This window comes from Prinia subflava, chromosome 6, assembly GCF_021018805.1.
Source record: "Prinia subflava isolate CZ2003 ecotype Zambia chromosome 6, Cam_Psub_1.2, whole genome shotgun sequence".
In the NCBI taxonomy this organism is placed as follows: domain Eukaryota; kingdom Metazoa; phylum Chordata; class Aves; order Passeriformes; family Cisticolidae; genus Prinia; species Prinia subflava.
Genome location: NC_086252.1, coordinates 25,922,963 through 25,948,764, shown reverse-complemented (window position 1 = coordinate 25,948,764; position 25,802 = coordinate 25,922,963). Strand labels below are relative to the sequence as shown.

Below are 25,802 nucleotides of genomic sequence, written 5' to 3'. Positions count from 1 at the left end.
AGTTCAGAATTTTCAGATTTTTCTTCTCTCTGCTACTTAATTCTCAGAAAAGTACGCTTGAAAGGATTTTACCAGAATAGATATTTTTTCTTTTAGATTATGCCGTATTTAGCTCCATGTGTGTCTGTATCCATATCATCTATATCTATATCTATATAAATTCATACTGGATTCATTGTGCATTTTGATTTATTATGGTATTATTTATTGGAAGTCACAATGCTTTTTTTGATAGCAAGATTGAATGAGATGTTTGGCATTCATTTTTATATGAATTACATTAATTCCTTGTAATATATTAGAAGTAAAGGTACTTATTACATATAAATGATAAGTACAGGCCTTTAACTGTTTGAAATTAAGTTATAATTCTTACAGTTGTCACTTTCCTCTGTGTTGTGTATTACATTTGGATGAAAAGAAATGAGAAAAAGACAGCATTATTAGTTTGGTAGAGCAGTGCAAGCCCTGCATGCCCTCTGCTGGAAGCATTCCCTCACAGGATGATGTAGATCAGCTTCTGGCAGTGCTGGCTGTCTGACCTGCAGACAGACACACTTGCCTTTGATATACTTAGTTACTCATTAAGTTATGTGTCTCCATTGCAGTTTGTTAACCCAGTAGGAAGTAAAGCTCCTCCAGTCCATTATTTTCCTCACACTTTTCATTACAGCTTGAAATTTCCACCTTCTTCTTGACTTATTAACCTTCTACTACATAGCAATAAAAAAGAAAATGAATTATTTGTTGTGTAAAGTTCTTGAATGATGTCACATTACTGACACAGGTTTTATACATATAATTTTGCTCTGCTTTTAAGGAAGTTTACAGGTCCGATACAAGCTGAGTAAGGATGGGCTTCTCATTTTCACCATTGACTCTGGAAATTTTGCCAACCGAGAGCTGCACCATGTGAAGATTAACAGAGAAGGCAGAGAGCTCGTCATTCAGGTATGCTGTGGCTATGCTGTGTGTTAAATAACACTTCAGGCCACAAACACTGGCACAGGTACCCCAGAGAATCTGTGGATTCCCATCTCTGGAAGTGTCCCAGGCCAGGTTGGATGAGGCTCAGTGGGTGGTGTCCCTGTGCACGTCAAGAGGGTTGGAACCAGATGATCTTCAAGGTCCCTTCCAACCCAAGCCATTGTATGATTCTGTGAATTCTGGCAATCAGACTCCCTGATCCCAATCCCTGATCACCAGCAGGAGACAAAGGTCTGATTCAGCAGCAGAACAGCCCTGGAGCTTCAAGCAAAGCCCATCTGGATACTGTCCAAAGAGTGCCCAACATTGGTGTTTTCCACTGAAGGGTCCTTCCCTTGCTTCTGACAGTCTGTGAAATAGGAAACACCTATGGCCAGAAGTTCATCTGGACCATTGGAATGTTTCTGTTTGGGTATGTTTCCCAAGGGAGAATGTGACCCCAGCTCCTCATCCCCTCACAGAAAAGGAAGAGCAGAGGGAATGCAGGGTGCAGTCACCATGTACATGGCTGTGCCCCATCCTAGAAACTAGAAGCAGGCCATGCTGAGTGTGACAGCATCATGAGAGACAAAACCCCTCCTCTGCCTTGTTCCCCTGCCTCACCTGTTTTTCCAGGGCAGGGAAGAGGACCATCTTACTGCTCCTTCTGCTTTTCTTCTAAGGCTAATTATAGCCATCCATGTTGCAAAACAGGTTGGCTAGATCTGAGCAAAAACCATTTAACAGGGAAGGGTGGCAGAGTCTACAGAGAGGCTGTATCTTGAGGAATAGAATGAGAGGACAAAACCACACAGTGCTGCATTTTTTTTTCCCTCTACAGTTTCCATCTCTGGGTGGTAAAATAACACATCACACAACTCTGGTGGGTAGGCCTCATTATCTAAGAAGAAGGGCTATGCTAAAAGCCAGGGTTTTCCTCAAGTACCAGTCTTCTATTGTCTGCTGCTCTGTGGTTTTCTTCTGTGTAGAACTAATTCTTCACAATACATTTCTAGAGTGGCCTCCTTTGAGTGTATTCTAAAGTGACTAGACGTGGATTTTGGGAAGCAGGGGGATTTCAGGGTCAAACATTTTAAGCTTTTCTTCAGGGGAAGTTTCTTCAAAGTCCTTTATATGACTATTCTGGTATACCTTTAAGCTTCTCATGCTAAAATCAAAGCACATTCACTTTGCTATCTTTAGAAACTGAATCATGCTTGGGGGCAGAATTAACTGATTTGCAGCTCAGGATGTTCCCAGAAGTTTGCAGTACAATGAGATCTAGGGGTGTCCATGTGCTGTTGTACTGAAGTAATTTTATTGACCTCTTCCAGGTTGATCAAGTTCTCAAACTCAAACACAACTTTTCTGAGATTGATTTTAAGGCCATTAAGTCACTCACCTTGGGCAAGGTCACAGGTAGGTTCTACTAAAACAATTCCTGATTCGTGAGACTTTACAGTGCTGGAATTAGCCTGTGCTGTGTGTTGGGTTTTTGATGGAATTGGGGGTTGGTTTGGATGGTTTTGGCCTGAGCACTCCAGTACTCCTATTTATATATCTCATCAATGCAAAACTTTGGCAGCTTTACTTGTTTGCACCAACAGCAATATTAAGGGCTCCGGTTGCTCCCTCCAGTGAAGTGATTCATGCAGCCTGTGTGGGTGCACAGGGCAGCATCTTAGCCTAATGACACCATTTTGCTGACTGCAGCTTGCTCCTCTCCAGCCATTTCTGTTTCATAATGATAAGAACAGCACAATGAGCCTTCATCCTCTCTACCTCTTTTTCACTGCCAGTCTTTTTCCATTTGAATTCTGCAAGGAATATTGCATATAGCACTTAGGCCACAATTCTGCATGTTCTGTACATGGACCTTCTTGATCTTTACTTCTTTAAGCCATTACAAGACCAGGAAAAACCTGCCTGAAATTTGGAAAATAGGACTCATCTTAATTATTGTCAAGTATGTCATATTCCTTTATATAAAGAGTCTTGTTCTTTCACAGTAAAATTCTAAATGATTCCTTCTTTACAGACATTTCAGTCCTTTGTTCAAATTGGACCTCCATATCAAGTCTGACACCTGTCTCACCATTGCAATTTTATATGTTTCATTATTAGCAAACGAGGCCTGTGGGACTGGCAGCTAGACAGACACCATAGACATCCTCTAATTCCTGCTTGTGCAGTGTAACTCCATAGAATAACAGTGGTGCTTTCTGCATCACATTTTATTAAATAGTTTAAGAGCAGAACCTGATTATCCCCTTACAATGTTTTTTTTTTTTTCCAGAATGCAGTTGTCTTCCAAGCCTTTGTGGACAGGTTTGGGAACCTGATAGTTTTCAGCCCCATTCAGAGCTAAGATAAAATTCCCACTTCATCAATGTTTAGCTGTAGTCCTGAAAATCTAAAAGAACGTTACTCATCCTGACCTCTACCTGGAACTCGAGCTATAGACACCAAATCAATAAAGCAAGGATTTTTTAACCAGAAAGATGGAAGGTAGTACAAAGACCTTCAAAAATGTACCCAGAAAGCTGCCATGGTGCAGCTCAGCATTATGGAGAGAAACTAGAGTTAGTCACAAAAATATGACTAACTTCACAAATGCAAGTTGTTGCAAAGCCAAAAAGCCCAGGTGTATCTCCAAAGGTGAGGCATTCAGTTCCACTGAACATCACCAACTTTTCTCCTTTTATTTCTCTCTTTCCCTGAAGTTTACTGGTATTTTAGTGTAGCAATAGTTCATATTCTGTAATAACACTAAAGCCATAAACTTGGCCATCCAAGTGGTGAAAAATACTATTGCTGTACTGGAAATAACACAATGCATCCCAGCAAGTCACTTTAATTCCAGCCTAATCCTAATTCCAGTTTCTTTTTCATATGCTCAGTGAATTTCCACAAACTATTTCTTCTATATTAGAATTTGATTTTCCAGGTTTTATCCCAGATGCTTAGTAGAGTCCTTGTGCCCTCAGAAAATCACAGATCTTCCTCAGTCTTCTCCCTCCAGGATAACCAGTCCCAGCTCTATCAATCCTCTCTTCATAGGAGAGATGCTCTGGTCCCTAAATCATCTTTGTTGCAGTAAATCCATGTTTTTCTACCATTGGGAAGCTATCTTTCTCTGCAAAGCTGCATTCCAGCTGCTCAGCCCCAACCAATGTCAGCATTGTCTCTCTGAATGGTGACACAACCATCTGGTCTGCCAACTGCTCTCCACCATTTTATATTTTCTCCAAACTGATTCAGGCTACACACTCTTCCATGGTGGAAAGAAACAAAACCAAACCAGAAATTCCCAGTGTTAAGACTATTGTTTTGTTGTACAAAGAAGAGAGCTGGACTTTGTAATTTTGGGACTGTGGAACCTACATAAATATGTTAAATCATTATTTATCCTGTTGTATGGGTAAAATGTTGACTATAGCTTCTTTTAATGATGGCTCACCAGATGATATGGGTGACTCTAACCAGTATCTACCAAGTTTGTCCTCATTGCTCTTGTCCTCAGCAAAGCATAAACTTCCAGAGGCATATGATGCTTTGGATTAGACCTAGACTTCTTGTAGTGTTTATCCTGAATCCCACTGGGGTTACACACCTAAAGGCATTTGTTAGGAAACTCAAATATCCACTGAAAGAGAACCATATAGAAAACTCTCTGTTCTACATGTCCTACATATCTATGCAATAATCTTCTGAAAATCTGTCTCTCTCCTTTCCTGTCATGCCACTGCTGGTTTGTCTGCTCCAGCAGCCTGATCCTGGCTGCCTAATCAGATGATTATACCACCTTCTTTCTTGACTCCACCATTAACCTTCCACTGACTGGGAGATCTCAAAGAGGTCTTCCAGCAGGACATCATAAAAGCTTGAAACTTCTTCCTCACCAAATTTTCTTATGATAGGCATTTTAGCCCAGCTGGAACTTTTAAAAAGTGCACTTTTATAAAATGGCAAGTTTTTAAAATAATAATGTTTGCCCTGCTTCTACCCCTCCCCATCCCGGCCCCATTATACTTCCTTTAGGTACTTATACTCTGATATTTTTTTCCTCTTTTCAAATTTTTTTTTCCAATGGCTGCCTTATACCCAGCTGTGAATTCTGGGAAAAAACCCTCTGTTTTAGGCAGAGGAGTCTCACCTGGAATTCAAAACATAGGGACACTCACTCTGCCACAGACTACTTGAATGACCTTGGGTCCATTTATGTGCAGATATAAAGGTAAGCAGGCATTTTATTCCCACTGGGACCAGTCTGAGCTTTACTATGTCCCTTCTCTATCAGTAAAGCATAGATAATAGAACAGCCCTGCATCAGAGGGGTGCTGGGAGGATAAAAACATTAAAAGCTGTGAGCTCTTCAGATACACAGTAATGGGACCATATAGCTGCCTTGGATAGATCAATCTAAATATAAGTGTGGCTTTGAAGACAAGGGAGTAAAAGGAAGCATCATTCAAGTAGCCAGCAGACATCTGTTGAATTCATCCTCACTGTACCCAACAGCAATAGAAAAATATTATTATCCTGTAGTTTGTTGTCATTTTTACTTCGCAAATATAGAGTCAGGACACAAAAGGACCTCTCCAAAGCTCATTGGTATCAATGGGAGTTTTTCCATGGATTTTAGTGAGCACTGGATTCAAGCCCCAAGTGGGTCATACAGTTTATGGCAAAGGCTCAGTGAAATTTTATCCAGAGTCCCAGTTCATTTACTTTAAGTGCTCCTTGCAGAGATCATAGTGCTGTATTTAAGCACACGAACATTCTGACCTGTGAGGCTGCCTCTGCTTTGAACAAGGGATTGAACAGCATGACCTTCAGAGGTCTTTTAACTAAAATTATTTTGTAATTCTTTGATCTCAGAGACACATTTTCATGTGTTTAGGTGTTGTCTACAAAAAGCTTCCATCCCAGTAGAAAATATAATGTATTTGTTTGCGGGTTTACTTTAATGAATCCTGGAAAACTTTGTACTGTGCCCCAACATGTCTAAATTTTTCACCATCATTGTCCTTGGAAAAATAATCTCTGATGCAGAGAAGTGAATTTCATTGTTTATGTATTTGGATCTGAGCAATTTAATATAGTATCTGTGTAGGGATACCAGAGTAAAAGGGTAGCACTGAAAGGATTCAAGAGGATTTTGAAGAAAAAGTTTGCAAGTATTTCTTTAGAACCTATTTGTGTTGAACTAATTTATTTAGCTCAATAAATTATTCAGTAAATCAATTTTATTTATTTATTGTCTTCAAAATGATCAATTAGCAGACCTTCCCACACTGCTAGCATAAATGATGGTATATTCTAGCACAGGAATATGGTATCTTTTATCTGTAAAAGCCTGAGCTAAAACACACTCAAGTTTCCACGGATTCATTGAGCTTTGATACAAAGTGTATATAAAAGAAAGTTTATCTGGAAAGTAATTTTATTAAAATTATTGTCTAGGTGTAGTAAAATTCTTATAATTTCTACAATAGCTTTTTTTATTAAAAGTTCATGGGGAGAAAATGGAATCTATACACTGAAGAGATCACAGAGCAGTTCATCCAAGAATATTGTATAGGGGTAGATGATAATGGGATAATTAAATCACAAGGGGTAAGTTGTCGTTAACTCTGAAATAAAAAAGCTACCTTAAAGAACTACCTCCTTTTAGAAAGTTTCTATGAAAAATGCCTAAGTCCATCTTTTCTTTTCTTTTCTTTTCTTTTCTTTTCTTTTCTTTTCTTTTCTTTTCTTTTCTTTTCTTTTCTTTTCTTTTCTTTTCTTTTCTTTTCTTTTCTTTTCTTTTCTTTTCTTTTCTTTTCTTTTCTTTTCTTTTCTTTTCTTTTCTTTGCTTTGCTTTGCTTTGCTTTGCTTTGCTTTGCTTTGCTTTGCTTTGCTTTGCTTTGCTTTGCTTTGCTTTGCTTTGCTTTGCTTTGCTTTGCTTTGCTTTGCTTTGCTTTGCTTTGCTTTGCCTTGCCTTGCCTTGCCTTGCCTTGCCTTGCCTTGCCTTGCCTTGCCTTGCCTTGCCTTGCCTTGCCTTTCTTTTCCTTTCTTTTCCTTTCTTTTCTTTTCTTTTCTTTTCTTTTCTTTTCTTTTCTTTTCTTTTCTTTTCTTTTCTTTTCTTTTCTTTTCTTTTCTTTTCTTTTCTTTTCTTTTCTTTTCTTTTCTTTTCTTTTCTTTTCTTTTCTTTTCTTTTCTTTTCTTTTCTTTTTCTTTTTCTTTTTCTTTTTCTTTTCTTTTCTTTTCTTTTTCTTTTCTTTTTCTTTCTTTCTTTTTTTTTTTTAATGGAAGGACATTCCTGTTTTTAAGCTCACCAGATCTCAATTTACAGTTTAAACAGTACAACAGTGTCTGCAAGAGATATTGGCTGGACTCTTCTGGTCGCTGCAAAGCTCATTTCTTTACTTCAGATTCTTTTCACCCTAAATACTTATTTCTTAGACCATATTGTGAACAAAGATCTCTTAGGTGAATTTTAGGGCGCCTTTAAAAGTCGTTGATTTTCCTCTTAGTAGCCTAGTAAAGCATTAGGGAAAACTGAAATTACTACATAAGATAAAAAAGGAGAGGCTTTTGGGACCAAGATGGCAAGCACCTAAAATAAGTAGTTTGGTTACATCAGGCACTCCAAGCAATCCAATGTCTAAGCTAATAATGCCATCAAGTCCCTATTGACAAGAGGCCAGATCTATTCCAACTTTTCCCCCAGCAATATAATTTTCCCTATGATCATAACACCATAAATGTTAAATACCATTGTGTTCTTGATGACAGTGCTGCCTAAATAGGAGTCCAAGGTCATCTGCTTCTACCCAGATATTTTATTTTTAAACTTGCTGCTTGAGTTGATTTTAGCTGTCTTCTTCTGGGACAAACATATATTCTTTTGTTCATAATCTCTCCATCTTCTTGCATGTTTTCTTCTTTTTATAGAATATGTTTTCAGCCCATGCAGCGTCACGTAGGACTGGTTGTGTTGTGACAGAATAGAATTCAAATGTCAAATATGACATGTAACAAATTTCACATTGCAACTCCAACTGCCTCATTTTCAGTCATAAACTGTCTTTGAGGAAACATAAATGCATGCCTTAAATTATCTCTGCAAACCCTAATGAAATAAAAATTATGAAATGTTACACTTTGCACAAAATACTCAATTGCAACAAAACAAATCCAGGCTCATTGTGCTCGTTTGGGAATTCTGCTCATTCCTGGGGAGCCTCATGAGAAGAAGTGCCTTTACTTTGCTCTTGCTGTTCCTTACCTTTTCAGAAGTGCTTGGGAGGGGCATTGATTGTCTGAAGCCTGTCCCCTGTTCAAATTCATCCTTTCATTAAGCAAGAGTCAAACTGGCTGACCTCAGTTGTTGTAACCAGGACAAACTTCTGTGGTTTTCACTCCCCTATCTTTGTGGCAGACTCACACCAGGAAATGAGATTATTCCAAAGTTATGTTTCTGGGTTCCAGGCTAACCCGAGATACACCTTCTGCCCTTTCTAACTGAATGGTTAATGGCAGCAATTTTTACTGAGATGGTTGATGGACACAGCAGCACATTTTTCAAGGTACCTGCACAGTGCCTTGCAGTCAGCTCTTCTGAGACAGGTGCAGTGTGTGGAGACTACAAGTGTCTTTTACCTCAAGGTAAAAGGTTCAAATCTGGTGACAATGTCCAAGAAGTAATCTTGCCATTCCTATTCAGCACCCTGGCAAAATGAGGTTTAAGTTTCTGAGTGACATGAAAATAATGTTTATAAAAAAATAACAAAAATATGTTGAAGAATGTTTATGGTCCTGTTTTACACCTTTAGAAAGAGGGTATTTTACCCATTCTAGCTGTACAAAAATAACACTTGTTTTGTCTTTGATTCCAGTACTACTTGTTATCATTTACTATGTCAATTTGCTGTTTCATTATTGAGCAGATTGATGCTTAGTCATAGAGAACTCTCATGGAATTCTATTAATGATGAAAATTAATTTCCCATTACTGAGATATGAAGGCTTAAAATTGCTTTATCTAAAATCTTAAAACAAGTGTGTTGTATGTGGCAGAGGTGTATAATGAAACAGCAGGGGAACAGGATGTCTGATTTTCTGAATAGGAATAAATCAGCACATAAGTTATGTTGATACAATCCATAAAGTTTAAAAAATACAACCACATGTTAGACTTAATCCTCATTATCATGGAAAGCCATTATAAATACATGAAAAACCAGCATAAAGCTTGCTGAGATGTGACATTGCAGACAGTTTCTAGGGATCAACTACAGGACCCAACAAGAAGCCAGGCCAACTTATGCACAACTCAGCAGATTAAGCTTAAAAATTACTTCCTAAATGTGGGGGTAAACTTAATTTGTGGAGAATGAACAGTTTAATTACTGAAAGCTGAAAAAGATTGCCTTCTTATTCTCTGTGTAGCAATTAGCCAAAATATCTCATTCTCCAGTGCTGGGAACAGAAATGAAATGCTAAAATGTCAGAAGATCAAACCAAGCCATCAGCAGCAATTCAGTGTGATTTTCCAGACCAGTGAAATGCGTGGAAAGATTCCCAGCATTGCCAGGTCAGAGGAAGGCCACTGAAGTTTCTCGTGACCTTGGCTGCAGCACAGAGCATAGAACTTCACCGAGTTGCTTCTCTCACTCAGCACTGTGTCATGCACTGAAAACACCTTTTGGAAAAACATTTCATTGTGTTGCAAAAACGCCAAAGGACAGCGTGTCCTTTAATAAGCCTTTCATAGAGCTAACCCTGTCGTAATCACAGGTTCACATTATCCTCTCAAGAATTCAGAGGGCAGCACAAGTCGTTCCCAGCCGGGTTGTGCAGCTTTCTTGTTGAGAGCAGGGGAAGCCCCCCTTTCTGACAGACATCAGGCACACACCTAAAGCTGTGTGATAAAGCAAACGGTGTCTGTGCACGTGGGATTTTACCAGAGGACTCCGGGGTTGTTTTTGGTTTGTTCTTTTGATGTCTTTTTTTTTTTTTTCCAAATTTCAAAATCTTTCAACAACGAATCTCCGAGTTCTCATTCATGCAAAGCTTACTTTGACAAAAGGCTCATGGCATTGGCCCTTCATGTAACTTTTCAAAATGCCTGCAGAAGTACTGAATCTTTGACTTTTCAAACTGCTGTACCATGGAAGAGGAACGCATTATTTCTTAGGCTGTACTTTTTGCACATTGGGGTAGAACAGAGCAACTTAGATTGCCTGGTTATAAAAGATAGCAACAAATTCACCTTTTGTGTCAGAGCTAAGAAAACAATAAAGACTGAGTGTAGGAATGTTTACAAAGGGTTTTATAAATTCAACAAAGATGGCAAATACTGTAAATCAGTCTTTTAGTATATATAAACCTTCTCGCAGGAACTTGGAAGCAATTCTGTGTCTGTTTTATAACATCTCAGCCAAAATCTCATTAAAAATCTGAATGGAGTCAATTCCTTCATATTTTCAGAAGAGCAAATGTGAATTTCTGCAAGATTGCAGGTTTTCCAGTGGCAAAGCCTCACTGTTTCCCTTCCCATCCTGCAGCTCAGAGGCTGTGCCCCTGGCAGCTCTGCAAACTGAGCATTTCTCCTGTAAGGCCCCTGGGAGAGCAAGCTGATACTGTACCTTGCTTTGCTGAGAGACAGCCACACTCCTCTGTGTTATACTTCCACAAAGACACTCAAACATAATTAGAAATCTTTCTCAGCTAATTCCCTCTGGGTGCATGGCATGACAGCCACAGATCTTGAGCACAAAAAAATCGTGTGATTCGGGCTGGCTTTGAGATTTCTCTGTATTTTCTCATACAAAAAAGAAGTTTATATAATTAAAATGGCAATGTCAGCTTTGAGAGAAGGCTTTTTTTTTTTTCCCTAAATCCTGACCACTTGTAAAACAATTTTATTTGAATAATAATGGAAAAATTGGACCTTATTTTAAAATTTAGCATCTTACTCTTTCAAGATTTGAAAACAAATTGAAAAGCTAGGAAACTTAATTCCCAATGTCATTGGAAGTATTCCCAAAACTTCCAATGCTATAAGATAGGGGTTTTTTTTCACTTAGCAGATATTTTTAAAGATTTTGAATAAGTTTTGATACTGTATCTGTGTGCATTTGTAGGCTTTTTTTCTTGTTTGATTGACCTAGATATAAAGCACATCATGTTTGAGACCTCTGAGCAGCATGAATTTCAATTTCTGGAAAGTAAATAACGTGAGTTAGGGGAAAATAGAAAATGGCTTCACTGTCCTTCCCTGACTTTCCCAAACAATCTTTGATGTTAAAACTTTTAGAACTAAATTTTTTACGTGAGAGTGGAACATTGGAATGGGTTGCTCAAAGAAGTTATGGATTCTCATCCCTGGAAGTGTTCAAGGCCAGCTTGGATGGGGCCCTGAACAACCAGGTCTAGTAAGAGGTGTCCTGCCCATGGCAGCGGGTTGGAATGAAATGATCTTTAAGGATGCTTCCAAACCAAACCATGATTATATTAAAAACCTTGTTTTTGATTTGCTTTCTCTTTGTGAAATTTAACTGAACACATACCAACAGATAAGTTATTTGTGCTATTCTGTCTACAGGCTGGAAAATAACACAGAAATATTTGTTTTAATTTTGATTTAGATAAGAAGAGGTATCGTTTTATACTTTATTTTATTAGTGAAATGAGGCTAGTAGAGGGAGAGCCTGACACATAACTAGGAAGATTCCTGGGAATTCCAATAGTAAAAAAGTAGTAACATGAATAGGTGCTTCAGAAAAGTTGAAAAATGAACTCTTGAAGAAGGATGGGAAGCTGAGGTAGGAAGCCATTCAGTGACAGGCCACATAAAGCACTTTATGACAGAAAATAGGGAGCAGGGTCTTTCACCCAAAGAGTGGAGGAGGCAGAATGCCTTGAGGGTATGGTCCATATATGTGCAACTGATGCTGTTAGCAGATGCAAAAAAAAAAAGTTAAAAGAGGATCAGCCCCAGAATTCTACGGTATTTAGCGTAGCTATTTTACTTATTTTTACTAGCATTATTATTGTTGTTGTTTTTGTTGTTATTGTCACTGTCGTGGTTAATAGATGTGCTAGAGATTGTCCATTAGTAGAAAAAAGGATGAGGAAAAAGGTGCAGTGCAGGCTTTTATGTGCAAGACAATTCAAGGTAAGTAGCATTTTAGAGAAAAGACTTTGGGAACCTCATGAGTCAGGCCAGGGAGAACTTGTAGGCTGCTGAAGGAGAACACGAAGAGTTGAAATTGGATAATAAATATTAAAGGGGTGGGTAAGGCAAAAGAGGATTCATTTTCTTAATGCCTTCTTAAAGCAGTCAATTGCCAGATGTTTTCCTGTTGTACTGCAGACAGTGTGTCCCTGGACCCTGAAGTCTCCAAGGCAAATGCTTATGGTTTCACTGGCTGCCTGTCCTCTGTTCAGTACAACCACCTGGCCCCCCTGAAGGCTGCCTTACGCCACCCCAGCGTTGCTCCCGTGACTGTCACAGGCTCCCTGACAGAATCCAGCTGTGCATCCATGATGGAAGCTGATGTGAACACAGCAACCACAACATATTCCTCATCAGGTACGTCCTGCTGGGACTGGGGAGTTCAAAGGATACCGTAGAGTGAGGTTTCCTTCCTTTTTGTGTAACACAGTTGTGACAGTATGAACAGTGGAACTGAGAAGTTGCCTTTTCTCTCAGAGTCAGGAGTGTTGAGGATGGGCACCAGGACTACTCAAGGCTCCTTTAAAAGTATTGTTCTAAAGCAGTGTTTTCAGAATAAGTTTCTGGATCACCTAAACATGCCTGCCTAGAACAAACAAAAAAGTCCAGAAGCTGTAGTGGAAAAGCTTTGAAAGTTTGGTTACGTGCCTGATTTGTCGTTCCTGTCCACTCCAGGTAATTCTGGTGCTGCAGATCTCAAAAGAGAACATAAATGTTACAGAGATTCTGTATCCCAGTGGTGATAATGTGATAGAAGTCATACAAAAATCAATTCAAATTTGTTCTCACCCTATGCAGAAATGAGCAAAAACTCTTGCACAAACCCCTTGGCATGTGTGACTTCCACTTGTGTGGTGCTTGTATTTCATTCTCTTAGACTAAAGAGAGGGAGTATTACTTGAGCAGTACCAGCAAGATGATCCCAATTGTTTGTATATCTTTTGTAATTCTGAAGCTGTCCTCTGGGAATCTAAAGTATTTTGCATATGTGAATTTGTATGCAGCAAAGGAAACTGATAGCAGCTGGAAGTGTTGTCACCATGAGCAGGGAAAATCAAGTTGCTGCTTTAGTCACCAGTGGATGTGGCAGAATTCCTAATGACCACAAAGGGGTGCAAATTAAGGGCTGGTTTTTGCCCCTGGACCTATAAAGCTACTTTCTCCTTTCTGATAACTAACAAAACTCTGGTTTAGATCATAACACAATTCCTTTCACATTTGTACTTGCATCAAATCCCCATTTCCCGCAGCTTCTGCCTAAGATATTCAGCAGGAAACAAACGATGCTGTTAGCATTCTGCATAGGGAAAAAGGCTGCTGATTGCTCTGGGGACGGTGTGCTGTGCTCCTCCCCAGCCCCCAGTTCCTTCTCACTGCCTCCAGCTGTCCGAGGTGTCTGCTCTGACACACAGACAAATGTGCCTTGTGAGCCCTGAATGGGCAATCACACTGAAAATATGAACTCTTTGCCCTGTGATCTGTCACCTCAATGATCTAATTCTTCTAAGGAGTTTAGAAAGCAGTAAAACCTGAGGCTCAGAACTTCAGGACAGCACACAGAGCAGAGTGTGGCATTTGAACTTAAATAATTAAAACATACAATCAGTTGCACTCTATTGTTAAGGTTAAGTGCTGTTGCATCAGAAATGCAGAATTATTATAAAAACTCATGCCTGTCTTTCTACTCTGTGCTCTAAAATATGATTTCCTCTCAATGTGATGAATTATCTGACATTCCAGTCTCACTATTCACACTGGATTTGATTAAAGCCTGAATAAGATCTTTAGAACAAATGAGCTCTGAATACTTCATGTCTTTATATGCTGAAGTAAAAGCAACGGGCGGTTGATTCTTGTTTAAAGAAAATTTCCAATTTGTAGCAAATTATAATTTCTATAGATGTACTCAAGCATTACATTTCTACATGGAAAGGTCACATTTCAAGAAATAAAAAGAAAACAGAATCAAGGATTAACTTTCAAATGTAGTGCTCATCTATCAATTCATCACTTCCCAATTTCTCATTATTGAGTGTCTGAGAAGAAAAATAGAACTTCAAAAGAGGCTGTACATGTCTGTGTCAATATTCTAATGTGCAGATACAACAAAAAAGCCCACTAGGAAAACTCTTTAAGTCTGTGAAGAAAGCTTTCTATATTTGTAACTTGAAAACAATTGAAGCTGTTTCCTTCAGAAAGGAATATTTGTGCTCAAAAAGTTTCCTAGCAGAGAGATATGGAATAAAATCCATTCACACAGTTATCTGAACACTTTTTGTGATTAGGAAACACAAAATGAGAGGTGACTTACTGTGGTTTTGAAATTTAACAAAGATCTGCAGATCACCTTCTTCCTCACTGAGGCACATGTAAAGATTTTGTTATTTTGAACTCTATATTGATGGTATAGAGATAACAGAGTTTTCCTGAGGTATTTTTTCTTAATATTAAAATGCTGTAAAAATTACAGAGGAGATTCAGCTGTGAGAATGATAGAGTCTTAAGCTGCCAGTCCTCTTCATCTGAGAGCAGGTCTTCAAGCACTGAAAATAAAAAATGTCAAATACTTTCAGGAGTCTGGAACAACACAGAAAAGATTTGCTTCTAAAAGGCACCCTAAACAATAAAGTTCCATTTCACTGTGCTATTTGTGCTGGACCTGGAATTTCCAAACAAGCTCTGACTGGCTAGGGATAGGCCAGGACAGCCTTGGCTGTAGCAACTATGAGATGGTGAAGCTGAAGATCCTCAGAGGAAGGAAAAAAGGCAGAAATGCATGTCTGCAACCTTTGACCTCCTCATGGACCTGCTTGGAAGAATCCCACAGGATACAGACTTGAGAGAGGATACAACCTACCAGAGAGGTTGTAAAGTCTTCATCCTTGGATATATTCAAAACCCAAATGGATACAGGTCTGAAAAACTTGCTGTAATAGACTTGGATTTGACAGGGCTTTGGAGCAGATAATTTCTAGGGAGCCCTGTGACCTCAGCAGGCCTTCCAACCTCAATGAATCAAGGTGTGATGACATGAGTTTTATCTGAAAGGAGAAGGATGTCCTGTTAAGGTCTTAGATGAGACCCAGTACTGCTATTCCTTGGCTTCAAGAGTGTATTGAGTTCCCACTGGAGCTGACTCTGCTCTTACAGTCCATCTGCTGCACTGTAACAAACCATCCTCTCCTTGTATCCCGATTTCATTTCTCAGGCAAAATGTGGTTCTTGGGGCTTGTGGCTGTTGGCCTCTGTTCTGAAACTGCTCTTCAACATTTGTTCTGGTTTCCTCTCAGTGCTTAAGTTCTGGTAACCAAAAAATAGTGGAGTGCTGATTGCATTAGGTGCCAAATCTTAAATAATCTTTTAGGTACAAATAACTTCTTACATAATTTTTAATATAGAAATTTAATCTCAGACTTTTTCATAGTTAATAATTTTTCATTACTCTTTCTGACTAGTGCCATGCACTGGCAGCTCTTGAAATTTTTTCTCTAGTATAGGAGAACTGTTGTAGAACAGATGTAAATTTTTAATTGTCACTGAATTCACTGGCTTCAGCTGAGGAATGAGGTAAAAAACATCTTACCAAACCTCCATTATCCAGAAAGTTAACTCATTTTCAGTCTGAAATAATGATTGTGCTCCTGTTCTAGTTTGTGGAAAGAAGTGAGTCACACTGTCAGTCTTTGACCGCCATCTTAGGATATGAAACAATTGTAGGTTCTTCTTCTCTTTGACTAAATTAAAAAAACAAAACAAAACAAAACAAACCCAAAAAAACCCCTGAATTACTAGTTTTGACTTACATAATTAACTCATATGTATTGAGAAACAGTGAGATGAATCTCTTGGTGATGTACAAAATTATTACCAACTGTGATCTGAGTTTGGCCCTGCTTTGAGTTTATGGTCAGAGGCCTGAGATTAGGCTAAATAACCCCTGATTTCCTTTCCAGCCTAACCTATGATACATTTTATATTTGTGTGTAAAAATATATCTATATTCCCTTTCCAGTCCCACAAATGTAGTAGATGAGATGAAACATTGCCATGAGGATTTGTTTCTTTTCCTGTGCACACAATAATCAGGCAAGGGGAGTCTTGTTTCAAGCTGAGGGTTCAAATATGTGATTGGTGATTCCCATTCATGTGTGATGGATGTATTGGAGGTCTTCAGGTGGGCCCCAGAAGTCCCTTTTGTGTCTGTAGTCAGTGAAGGGACTGCATCTTTTCAATATGGATGTGATTGAACAGAAATCCTTCCAGCCCTAAAACTTGCAAGAAGAGGTGCATTTTTTAAAACATCAAAGCTTCTGTGAGGCTCATGTTTTTGCACCTCTTTGGGGCTGCTATCAGTGACATAGATAATAAGGAAAAAGTGTCCCCTTTAAGAACCTACATAGTCCAAACCCACCATCATTACGATTCAGGGTGTCTTGATGCACAAACATGAAATTGTAGCTTGTTTCAATAAAAAACTTCCATGCCAAAATGAGGCTGAGTCTGCTACTAAGGTGTGGATGTTCAATTACAGTAAACCTTGCAACACCAAATTTCTCAGTCAGGCTTCCAAACCTTTTCCATCAGAAAGATCAGTCTGGCTGAGTACTACATAACGCATAGCAGAGACAGGGATCCCTGACTCTCTCCCTGTGTACATTCTCTGTATGATAGCCTGGAGGTTTGTAAACAAACAAATGTGAATCCCTTCAAAGGAAAGGCTAAGCTGAAGAGAAAAGAAAAATGCGAAGGCGCAAAAAAGCTGGATTCAGCTAGCAGCAGAAGACATGGCATCTTCTAAAACATGCTGGACTAAAAAGTAAGTCCACTGCTGTAACTCAGTCACTGCCATCAGGAAGGCCTTGACCTCTCAGATTTGGATCTGGATTTGAGTCAAATGGCTGATATGTTGTTTCAGTGTTTCTTTGATAGTCATTTAGAGACAGAGTACAAGAGAGCTCCAACATCAAGAAGTCTTTAATGTGAGTTAATTTCTGATTCCTCTCTGTTTTGGATCCAATTTGACCACTGAATTTCTGTAACAGAGATAAAAACATCCCTTCCAAAAAGCTGTCCCGAGCAAAGACTGCTTCTCTTCGTGGGATGGAATTCAAGCTTTATATCTCATCTGCAAGCATAGGTCAGGTCTGAATCTACCTAGCATCCCTTTCTTTTGGCTTCTTTCTGATATCATTTTTTAGGTAACAACAAAAAAAGGTAATAATACATCTCTGACTGAGAAAAGCTCCCAAGAGGCTGTTTAGTTGAAATGTCTCTGATTCTTCTGATGAACTGAAACAACACTTTCAGCTGTTAGTGTGAAACTTGCTGTTTCCTTTTAAATATACCCTTAATAGAATTTGCTCCTGAAGGTGTAGAAGAAAATTGTTCTGCCAACTCACTTTATTTTTCAGACCCTTCTGGTTCAGTTCTCCAATCCCCCAAATCATATCTTTTGAAAACAGGTTAGAATTCATGAGAGTAAGAGGATACTTCTCTCTAAGCCACACAGAAAATGAACAGTTGATACAGAGAATAAGTTCTCCTTTGTTTAACCAACTGCAGATCCTTTTGGGAAGACGGATGAAAGAGAACCTCTCACCAATGCAGTCAGAAGTGATTCAGCTGTGATTGGAGGTAATTTCATTTTTAAAGACTACAGTCAAAAAACAATTCTGTCAAGGCAAAAATGTAGGAGACTTTAAATCTGGGCTCCATGAAATCTAGTCCAAGGGGGTTTTTTGTAATCTGATGCAGGTCTAGTATCTGCACTGTTTGTTAGCACATATCTGTGTCAAGCTACCTAGGTAGGCAACTGCATTATTGATTATTGTGGGCACACATGGATCATCAGGAACCTGAGTCTTCTAAAATATAACTAAACTCTGTCTGTCTGCCTGCTTGAGCAGGGGATCTGGACAAGATGATCTCCAGAGGTTCCAGGTGTTCCCTGATTCCATGTGATTTTGAGATCCAGCAAAGTAGCAATTTTTTTGCACCACCCTTTGGTGGTGAATACTTTGCAGAGCATTCACGTATCTCGTGCTTCCTGAGCTCTCTCTTTGTATTCTGGTGGTGTAGTGGAACTCACCAGGTCACATGGAAGTATTTATATACTGGGGAACAGTGTCCTCACAATTTCATGTATGATTTTAATTTTACTGTAACAGCCTAGAAGACAAAATATCTCTGTTTATTTTATAGCATGCCCTGTAGTGAGCTGCCTTTGATAATATCTAGAAGCTATAAACCAAAGTGTACAAGGCTCTTGCAAGGTTCCTAGAGGTAACACAGAAGAAAATATGACAGAGCAGGAATTTGTATGAGCGTACAGACAAAAACACTGAACTAACTTTATTTCCAGTGAAAGCATAATTTTACAGAAATTAGATCAATTATATCAATACCTGCTAGATTTTACATGTTCTTAAGATGACAAAATAGAAATAAAAACTACCAGGGAGAGTTTGATAGAGGCATGTGGTTGTGTATGGACTGAGATGAACTGATCTATCATACCAGCTAGCTGCTGTGCATTGGTAATGCATTTTTGAGGTAACTGAGCATTTTGCTTTGGTTTTCACACTTTCTATGCTTCCTTTTTTACCCCTTTACAGGTGTAATAGCAGTTGTGATATTCATCATCTTTTGCATCATTGCCATCATGAGCAGATTCCTCTATCAGCACAAACAAGCACATCGAAATAGCCAGAAAAAGGAGAAGGAATACCCTGAAAACCTTGAGAGCTCCTTTAAAGCTGACATTGACTTGCAAAACACAGTGAGCGAGTGTAAACGGGAATATTTTATCTGATGGACAATGCAATTTCTTCTTACTCCTCCTCCCCTAACCTCCCTTTCTTTATTCCTTTCTCCCTTCCTTTTTTTCTTTTTGAATTCTATTCTTTTTTTTAAATCACTCATTTTTTTGCTAGCTTCTTTTTCATTTGGAAAAGACCGCCCTGCGCAGGAAACACTGAGAACAATCACAGTGCCTCATTCTCTGCACAAGAACCTGGCGATCACAGTTTACTTCTGCAGCTCAAGAGACCTGTTATCCCATCCTACACAAAATAAGATCCACATGCACACCTGGTTTCTGCTGTCAGTTCTTGGATGTTTCAAAGTCCCTACATTTATTTGTTGGTTTCTTTTTTATTTTTTTTCTCTGGAGTCATTTAAGTCATTGCTTTTACACTAGAGCTGGACTATGTAAAGTACAGGTAAAGTAGTTGAACACATAGCTCTGCAGATACTGGGACAGGATAGAAGGAAAGAATGAGATCAAAACACCTGATTTATTTCACGGGCTCATTTAAAACAACTATAAGGAACCAGCCAAATTCTCAAATGTTATTAATTGATATATTGTCTATTGATTTGAATGGTGTTAAATTAATTTGTACCAGTTGAAAAGCTGGTATGACATAAAGGAAAATAAACCTGTCCTCATTAAGCTCCTTCCCCCAACCTCCTGTCCTTTTACTGTAACTTTTAGGCTTCTCAGTACTTTTCCAACAATATATGTATCAACAATAAATATCATTCCCATGCACCTCTTTCACCTCCATCTCATAAGGCTGGCTACGTAGACCCAACGTGCACTAGTATAACCCTAGCTGAAGCATGGAAAATAGTAGCTTGGATCTCCAAGGGGTTTAGGAAGCTGCTAGGACTTAGGTGCTCTATAATTTGTCTGAAATTTTAGAAGTGCAGCATATGCCTGTTCATGCCACATGGAGGATTATCACACACTGAGGTTAAACGCTGTTGCTGCTGTGGAAAAGAAAAAGAACATAGGTGAGAAAAAAACAAACAAAATAGTTTAATCTTAAACATGACTCACACCTTCTGCCAGGTCTTCTAAAAAAAGAAAAAATTAATCCTACTACTCAAAAAACCCTCCCAAAACTGCATGAAAGATTGATTGGTATTTCCTGTTTGTAGAAATTGGAATAACTTCTCCAAAGCTAAATAGAGAGAGGTCTGATGTCATGTCTAAAAAGATGAATGTTTGATAAACCCTCTTTACAAGGAAGAACATTAGGGAAACAAACAGATCCCAAGTACTCTATTTCAAATTAATCTTCACTCCTTTTTTTAAAGTCTTCTTTTTTTTTCCTGATCGGGAACACTGAGAAAGAATCAAATTCTGCCAGTTTTACTTGTGCTGCATGGTTACAGCATGAGGATGAAAAACCTCCTTTTCAATCACAAACATCTTAAGGGTAAGAAATGAAGGAGTCCCAGCCAGTGAGATTTTGAACACCCTGTTGTGTCTGTGTGACATCTGTCTTGCAGGGCTTCTAAAGAGTATGTAGAATTTGCTGGGGGGAGAATTAGGCCTAAAGTTAAGAGGGGAAAATCATCTTACTCACTGCAGTACTCTTGTTAAGAATTAATTTGAGACAACTGATTGTGCAGCTGAATCTCCTTCTTTGCCTTACACCCTGTGCAGTCATCCTAGAGTTTCCATGTGGTCCTTTTTATGGAATTAACAAATCCCAGTATGAGGTAATTACCTGCAGCAAACTAGAGAGGAGCTTACACATGCAACAGGTGCTGTTTTTCTAGGCAGTCTGCTGGAAAGGTATGTAGGTGTTTATTTGTTTGAGTTTTTTGTTTGGGTTTTTTTAATGAGGGGAGAGAGCAGACAAGGAAGAATAAATAAATAAATGACTGTTTGGATATGGTGATTCTTTACCACTTCTTTTGGAGCATTCAGGGAAGAGAAAGCAATCTTGGAATAACATCATTCTGATGTGAAGGGGAATATGAGGCCAGCCCTATAACCAGAACTCTTCTGAGCAATTTTACAAAGCTATCTATATTGAAACTGGTTTTGTGCCATTCTTCCTCAGCCATGGTCAGCTGCAGCCACACACTGTTTGGGTGACACAGTTACTTGACAGTGTTCCTGTGTGGTGAGTATTGCAATGATGGAGTGAGTAACTGGGTTCTCTTTATGTTGCTTTGTCTTTGTTGATAAGATCCTGGCAAATAATTATCTTTTCTCTTTCCTTCCTGCTGATCAAGCTGCTTTGTTTGGCATGGCAGGAGGGAGGAACAGGAGAGTTCATGGGCACCTCTGCCTGTGTTTGGGTCATCTTGTCTGAAATGGCCTCTGTATGAGACATCTCTGATGTGCTAATGTGCTTAATTGGCTACATGGAGAATGGAATAGGAAGGTAAAACTCTGAAAATTTAGCTAGGTTGGGATGCATCTGAAAAAAAACTGCACATAAATGCATGCTTGAGTGTACAGAGACATGTGCATCTATACCTGTGGATGCACTGAGATGGGGAGATTTTTATGCTACAAATGAACAAATTTGTATGGACTTCTGAATCACGATGTCAAAATTATTCTTATTAAAAGATAGCTGAAATATACTAAATTAAGTACTCCAAATATTAACTTCTTTTTGTTTTTTAAATTGTTTTGTTCTAATGCTTTCTTTAGTGAGGGCATACTCAGATTTCCTTCAGTACCAATTAAAGGCAATTAATAATATTTTTTTATAAAAGAAAATAAATAAATTTTGAAAAAATCTACTAGTGCTAAAATTCATTTTCCTTAGATCAAATTATAACCTTTTTTCCCATCTATTTAAAACCATTTCTGCTATTTTTGTCAATATTTCTCTTTAAATTGGGCGTTTTTCCTTTTAGCTGTCATTGTAGATATTTTTCAGTAAAGCCAGAGGATAATACTTATTATACATAAAATTTCAGGTTTCATTTCAGTGGAAAACCTGAGACTAGCAAAGAGTTGTTTGGAGGCATTTTTTGGGTTTTCTTCCTGCCCCAAGGTGAGTTTCATAGTGTGAGTAAAGGACTGGTAGAAGGAAGCTAAGTCTCTGTTTTTTGTCTTGGTGATATGATATGTAACCTCTAAAAATTATTATTGCTAGGCAGGGATTTTTGGACTGTGAAATTACAAAGTATCTCAGATATGGATTTAGGCACTGCAAATTCCTGTTTTCCAGAAAAGGCCTGACCAATAATAGCCATGCTTATAAAGATAAGTCATGCAGTCTGGATGCCCAGAAGGACTCTCTGTGAATGCCAGCACCTGGCTACAGAAAACAAAGGTGGCTGGATGTCAGAAAGCTGACTCCAACTAACTTGGCTGCCACCTGGGTGAAGGAGAGGCTTTACAAAATATTTAGTCTCTTGAGGATGTGGATCAATGCTAAAGTGACTAAACAAAATTAGCATTTAACTCAAATTAATTTTGGTTGAGTTTCTGTGTCTGCTTTGCTGTGAAATGTCCTAATATACTACAAGACATTTAAATGCCTTTGAAATTTGAGTCCCACTTCTCTTTTGGAAATAGAACTTTGGTCCTAAGTAGGTTACCTATGTAATTGGCAGTTTGTATTTCATCTGGCCTTACTCACTAAAGACAAGAAAAGTGTGAGTGTTTTGGATCAATTTTTAACATATACATTGCTTTTATTTTTTCTCATTCTTGCCATGGCTCAGGACTTAAGTTATGTCTGCAGTGAAAAAGCCAAATAAAAGACACTTTTTACTCACATGGGCTAAGCCAGAATTCCCACCTGGGTAAATATGACTGTAAAAATGAGAAAAATAGAGCTGTGCTGTTTCAGAGTGTGTTTGGTCATGAGATGCCCCTGATATTTAAGTTAAAACTATAACCAGATTACAAAAATAAGATGTTTTCACTTGACTTTATTTAAACCTGATCTAGCTAGATTTAACTACTATAGGTCCCCACCTATTTTATCAATTGCTCAGTTTTTACAGTGTAATCCAAACCCTTTTTTATTTTAATGAGATCCTTGACTATATTAGCATTTAGCTGATCACATATTTCACATATTGGATGAGGAGCAATCAATATATCATACTGTTTCACTGTGGTGAGGAGTTATGAATCTTTCCCTAGTGAAGTCAGTTATTGATTTTGCTGAAGATAAGATTGAGACCTATGAAGCACTTGGATATTGTTTTTATCTGAGTCTTTGAAGTTTGTTTCATTTTGCATTTGGTTTTACTGACTGCCTGTTTTACAGCTGTCCAATCCTGTCCAGTCCTGTGGCTGGTGAGGACAGGGCAAATGTCTCAAACATCCAAAGATTAAATGAATCACGAGAGATGCCTCTTTCTCTCCATTGATTATAGAGACAGGGTAGTCTCCTGGCAACAGATAAGTTAATTTTAGCAGAATTTGCCTATGGATCTGAGTTTTACAATAGTTTTGATGATCCCATAGACCCATGTCCACAGGTATTACAAGTGACTTTTTTTTTTTTTTTACTGAGGTGACAGCTGGGGTCAAGGAAGGACACCTTGCATCTAAAGTTACACTAAACATTTCTTCCTAGTAAATGTATACATCTCCTTGTAGCCAAATGCATGAAAATTGAGTTTCAAAGTACTGTTTTGAGCCTGCTGACCAACACTGGAAGGATTTTATGGGATTTTAATGGATAAAGTGACAATCTGATCAGTAATCTGTGGGGACGTGGATAGTTCTCCTTTCAGTCTGTTCTACATCCAACATCTGTATTTTGCCTCACTTGGAAGATTTTGCAGATCCCATACATGAAGTCAGATCCACACATTTCTGAATGTGCCCCCCAGATGCCTTTCTACATGTCTGATGCCATTGGAGATGATACTGGAGTATCTCTGCAGCTCCAGGAAGGATGCAAGTCTCCTGTCTGTCATATCCTGGCATCTGTTAACCCCAAGTGGCTATGTCTGATACTTGCTGGGTTTTCAAATTATAATAAGTTCCCATCCAGAATCCCCAAGTTTTCAATGAGATGAATCCCTGAAAAAAAAAAAAAATCCTATCTTCAGAACAAAATCAACCCTCCTTCTGTAAGGAAGTCAGTCAGTTGACATGCATCCTCCACTTCAAATTAACAAGAGTGTAGAGGAGGCAGAACCTGACCTCATTGTGATCCATCTCATGCCATTGTCTGTTGCTCTCACCTACACAAAGTTTACCCCAAACAAGACCAGTTTCAAGTATTCTTCTGCACTGCTGTTTTTTCACAGACACAAAGGAGGGGTTTTTTTCCATTTTATTTTTCAGAAAGCAACACTTTGTAAAAGACTTGAGCAAAGTCTGAGGCTTCGTGAGTGCTATTTCAAAGCTTTCATGCAGTTTTTTAAGGCCTACTTATCAAACAAGAAAAGTGATATAATTGCACCTCTGTCAAACCAAGGGCCTTATCCAGAGTCTTTGGAGGTTGGTGGGAGGCCTCTTGCTTGACTGCAGTTAGAGTTGCACCATGCCTCTTGAAGTTTTTGGGGGTTTCCTTCACAGGTTGCTATCACAGCTTCAAAGCATGGTTTGTTCTCTTGGGTTCTGCAGGTTGCTGCACTTTCTTTCCCAGTGGAAAGTTCATGTCCTCTTTTGGTGTGGGTGGCCCCCTCCTGCCTGCTGCTTTTGTACATGAAACTTCAAAACACATTCTTCTTTTGGGTCTGAAGTAGCTTTTTTTTCTTTGAGTGTTTATTTCAGGACATGCATAATAGAGAGTTTGAATATTTCAGTGTATTGGTATTTATTTTTGTGATCTTTTGCACTAAGTTACTCTGACAAAAAAGTTGGATAAAAAGCACACTTTCTGGTGAACTCTTGTAATTTGTAAGCTCGTTGTTTGTTGTTTGTAATGTGCCGAGTCTACAAGCAGAGCTAAGGAAGGATTAAGGCAACAGTTTGTGTTGAGTGTCACAACATATTTAGTTCACCTCTGCTTTCTTCATCTCTCCTTTTTATTTAACACGTAGAGCTATAAAATTGCTGGTAGGAGTCAGAGGAGCTTGTTTCACAACTGAAATTAAGATGATGATTTTTCTCCTGGCAGTCACAGAAACCAAAATGTCACCTGGGTGTCCAACCAGAAGGGAGACTGCACTCCATCATGGAAATGTGGTCACCTAGAGGTGGTGAACTCTAAGGGGAAAAGAGGACATTAACACTTCAAATTACCATTATGATGGGGCAATGAGGGAGGCAAAAGCTCTTGAAAAATGTTCACTGTTTGAAGCCCTGCACAGTAGCCATGGTGGATATGAGGCTTTTGGGCATTTTTCAGTGGTTGGTTTTTGCCGTGGGATGAATTGCTGCTTGGCCTGTCAAAACATGGTCTTAGTTGTCCTGATGATCTCTAAAGTATGGATGTGCTCCTCCTGGGGGAGGAGTTCAAAGCTCTGGCTGATACCAGATCTGAATCTCCCCAGTTAGATCACTGGAATGCTCCTGGATAACCCAAGGGAGAATTGGAGATGGTTTCCCTCAAATAATCATAGTATTAATCAAATACTGGGTACAACAGGTGATCCAAAGAATGGTGTTTGCTTAGAGACTTTCCACTCCCTCCATTAGGATGCTTGTGGCAGCTTTTTTCCAAACTACTGACTGCTGTTCACATTGCAACACCACTTACTTTTTGATATGCTAGTCATAACTCTCTCTTCACAAATTTCAATCCCACAGCCCCTAAATAGAGTCCATTTAGAACAAATTCTGCATGGAAAATTATTTACTCACTTTTGCATGCCCTTCACAGCTCCTTCTTGTGTCCTTTTTTGATGTGTTTTGTCATTGCTGCCAATGCAGCACCCA

General features: G+C 38.7%; 1 protein-coding gene across 1 annotated transcript in view; it reads left to right on the top strand.

Annotated features, from left to right (window-relative positions):
- Positions 1-24,600, top strand: part of CNTNAP5 (contactin associated protein family member 5) — a 269,761-nt gene extending 245,161 nt beyond the window's left edge. The window contains exons 20-24 of the mRNA XM_063400823.1: positions 821-951; positions 2,301-2,385; positions 12,332-12,550; positions 17,756-17,827; positions 18,808-24,600. Of these exons, the coding sequence (XP_063256893.1) occupies positions 821-951; positions 2,301-2,385; positions 12,332-12,550; positions 17,756-17,827; positions 18,808-19,004 (704 nt within the window). The 3' untranslated portion in view covers positions 19,005-24,600. The remainder of the gene's footprint in view (positions 1-820; positions 952-2,300; positions 2,386-12,331; positions 12,551-17,755; positions 17,828-18,807) is intronic.
- The last annotated feature ends 1,202 nt before the right edge of the window (positions 24,601-25,802 follow it).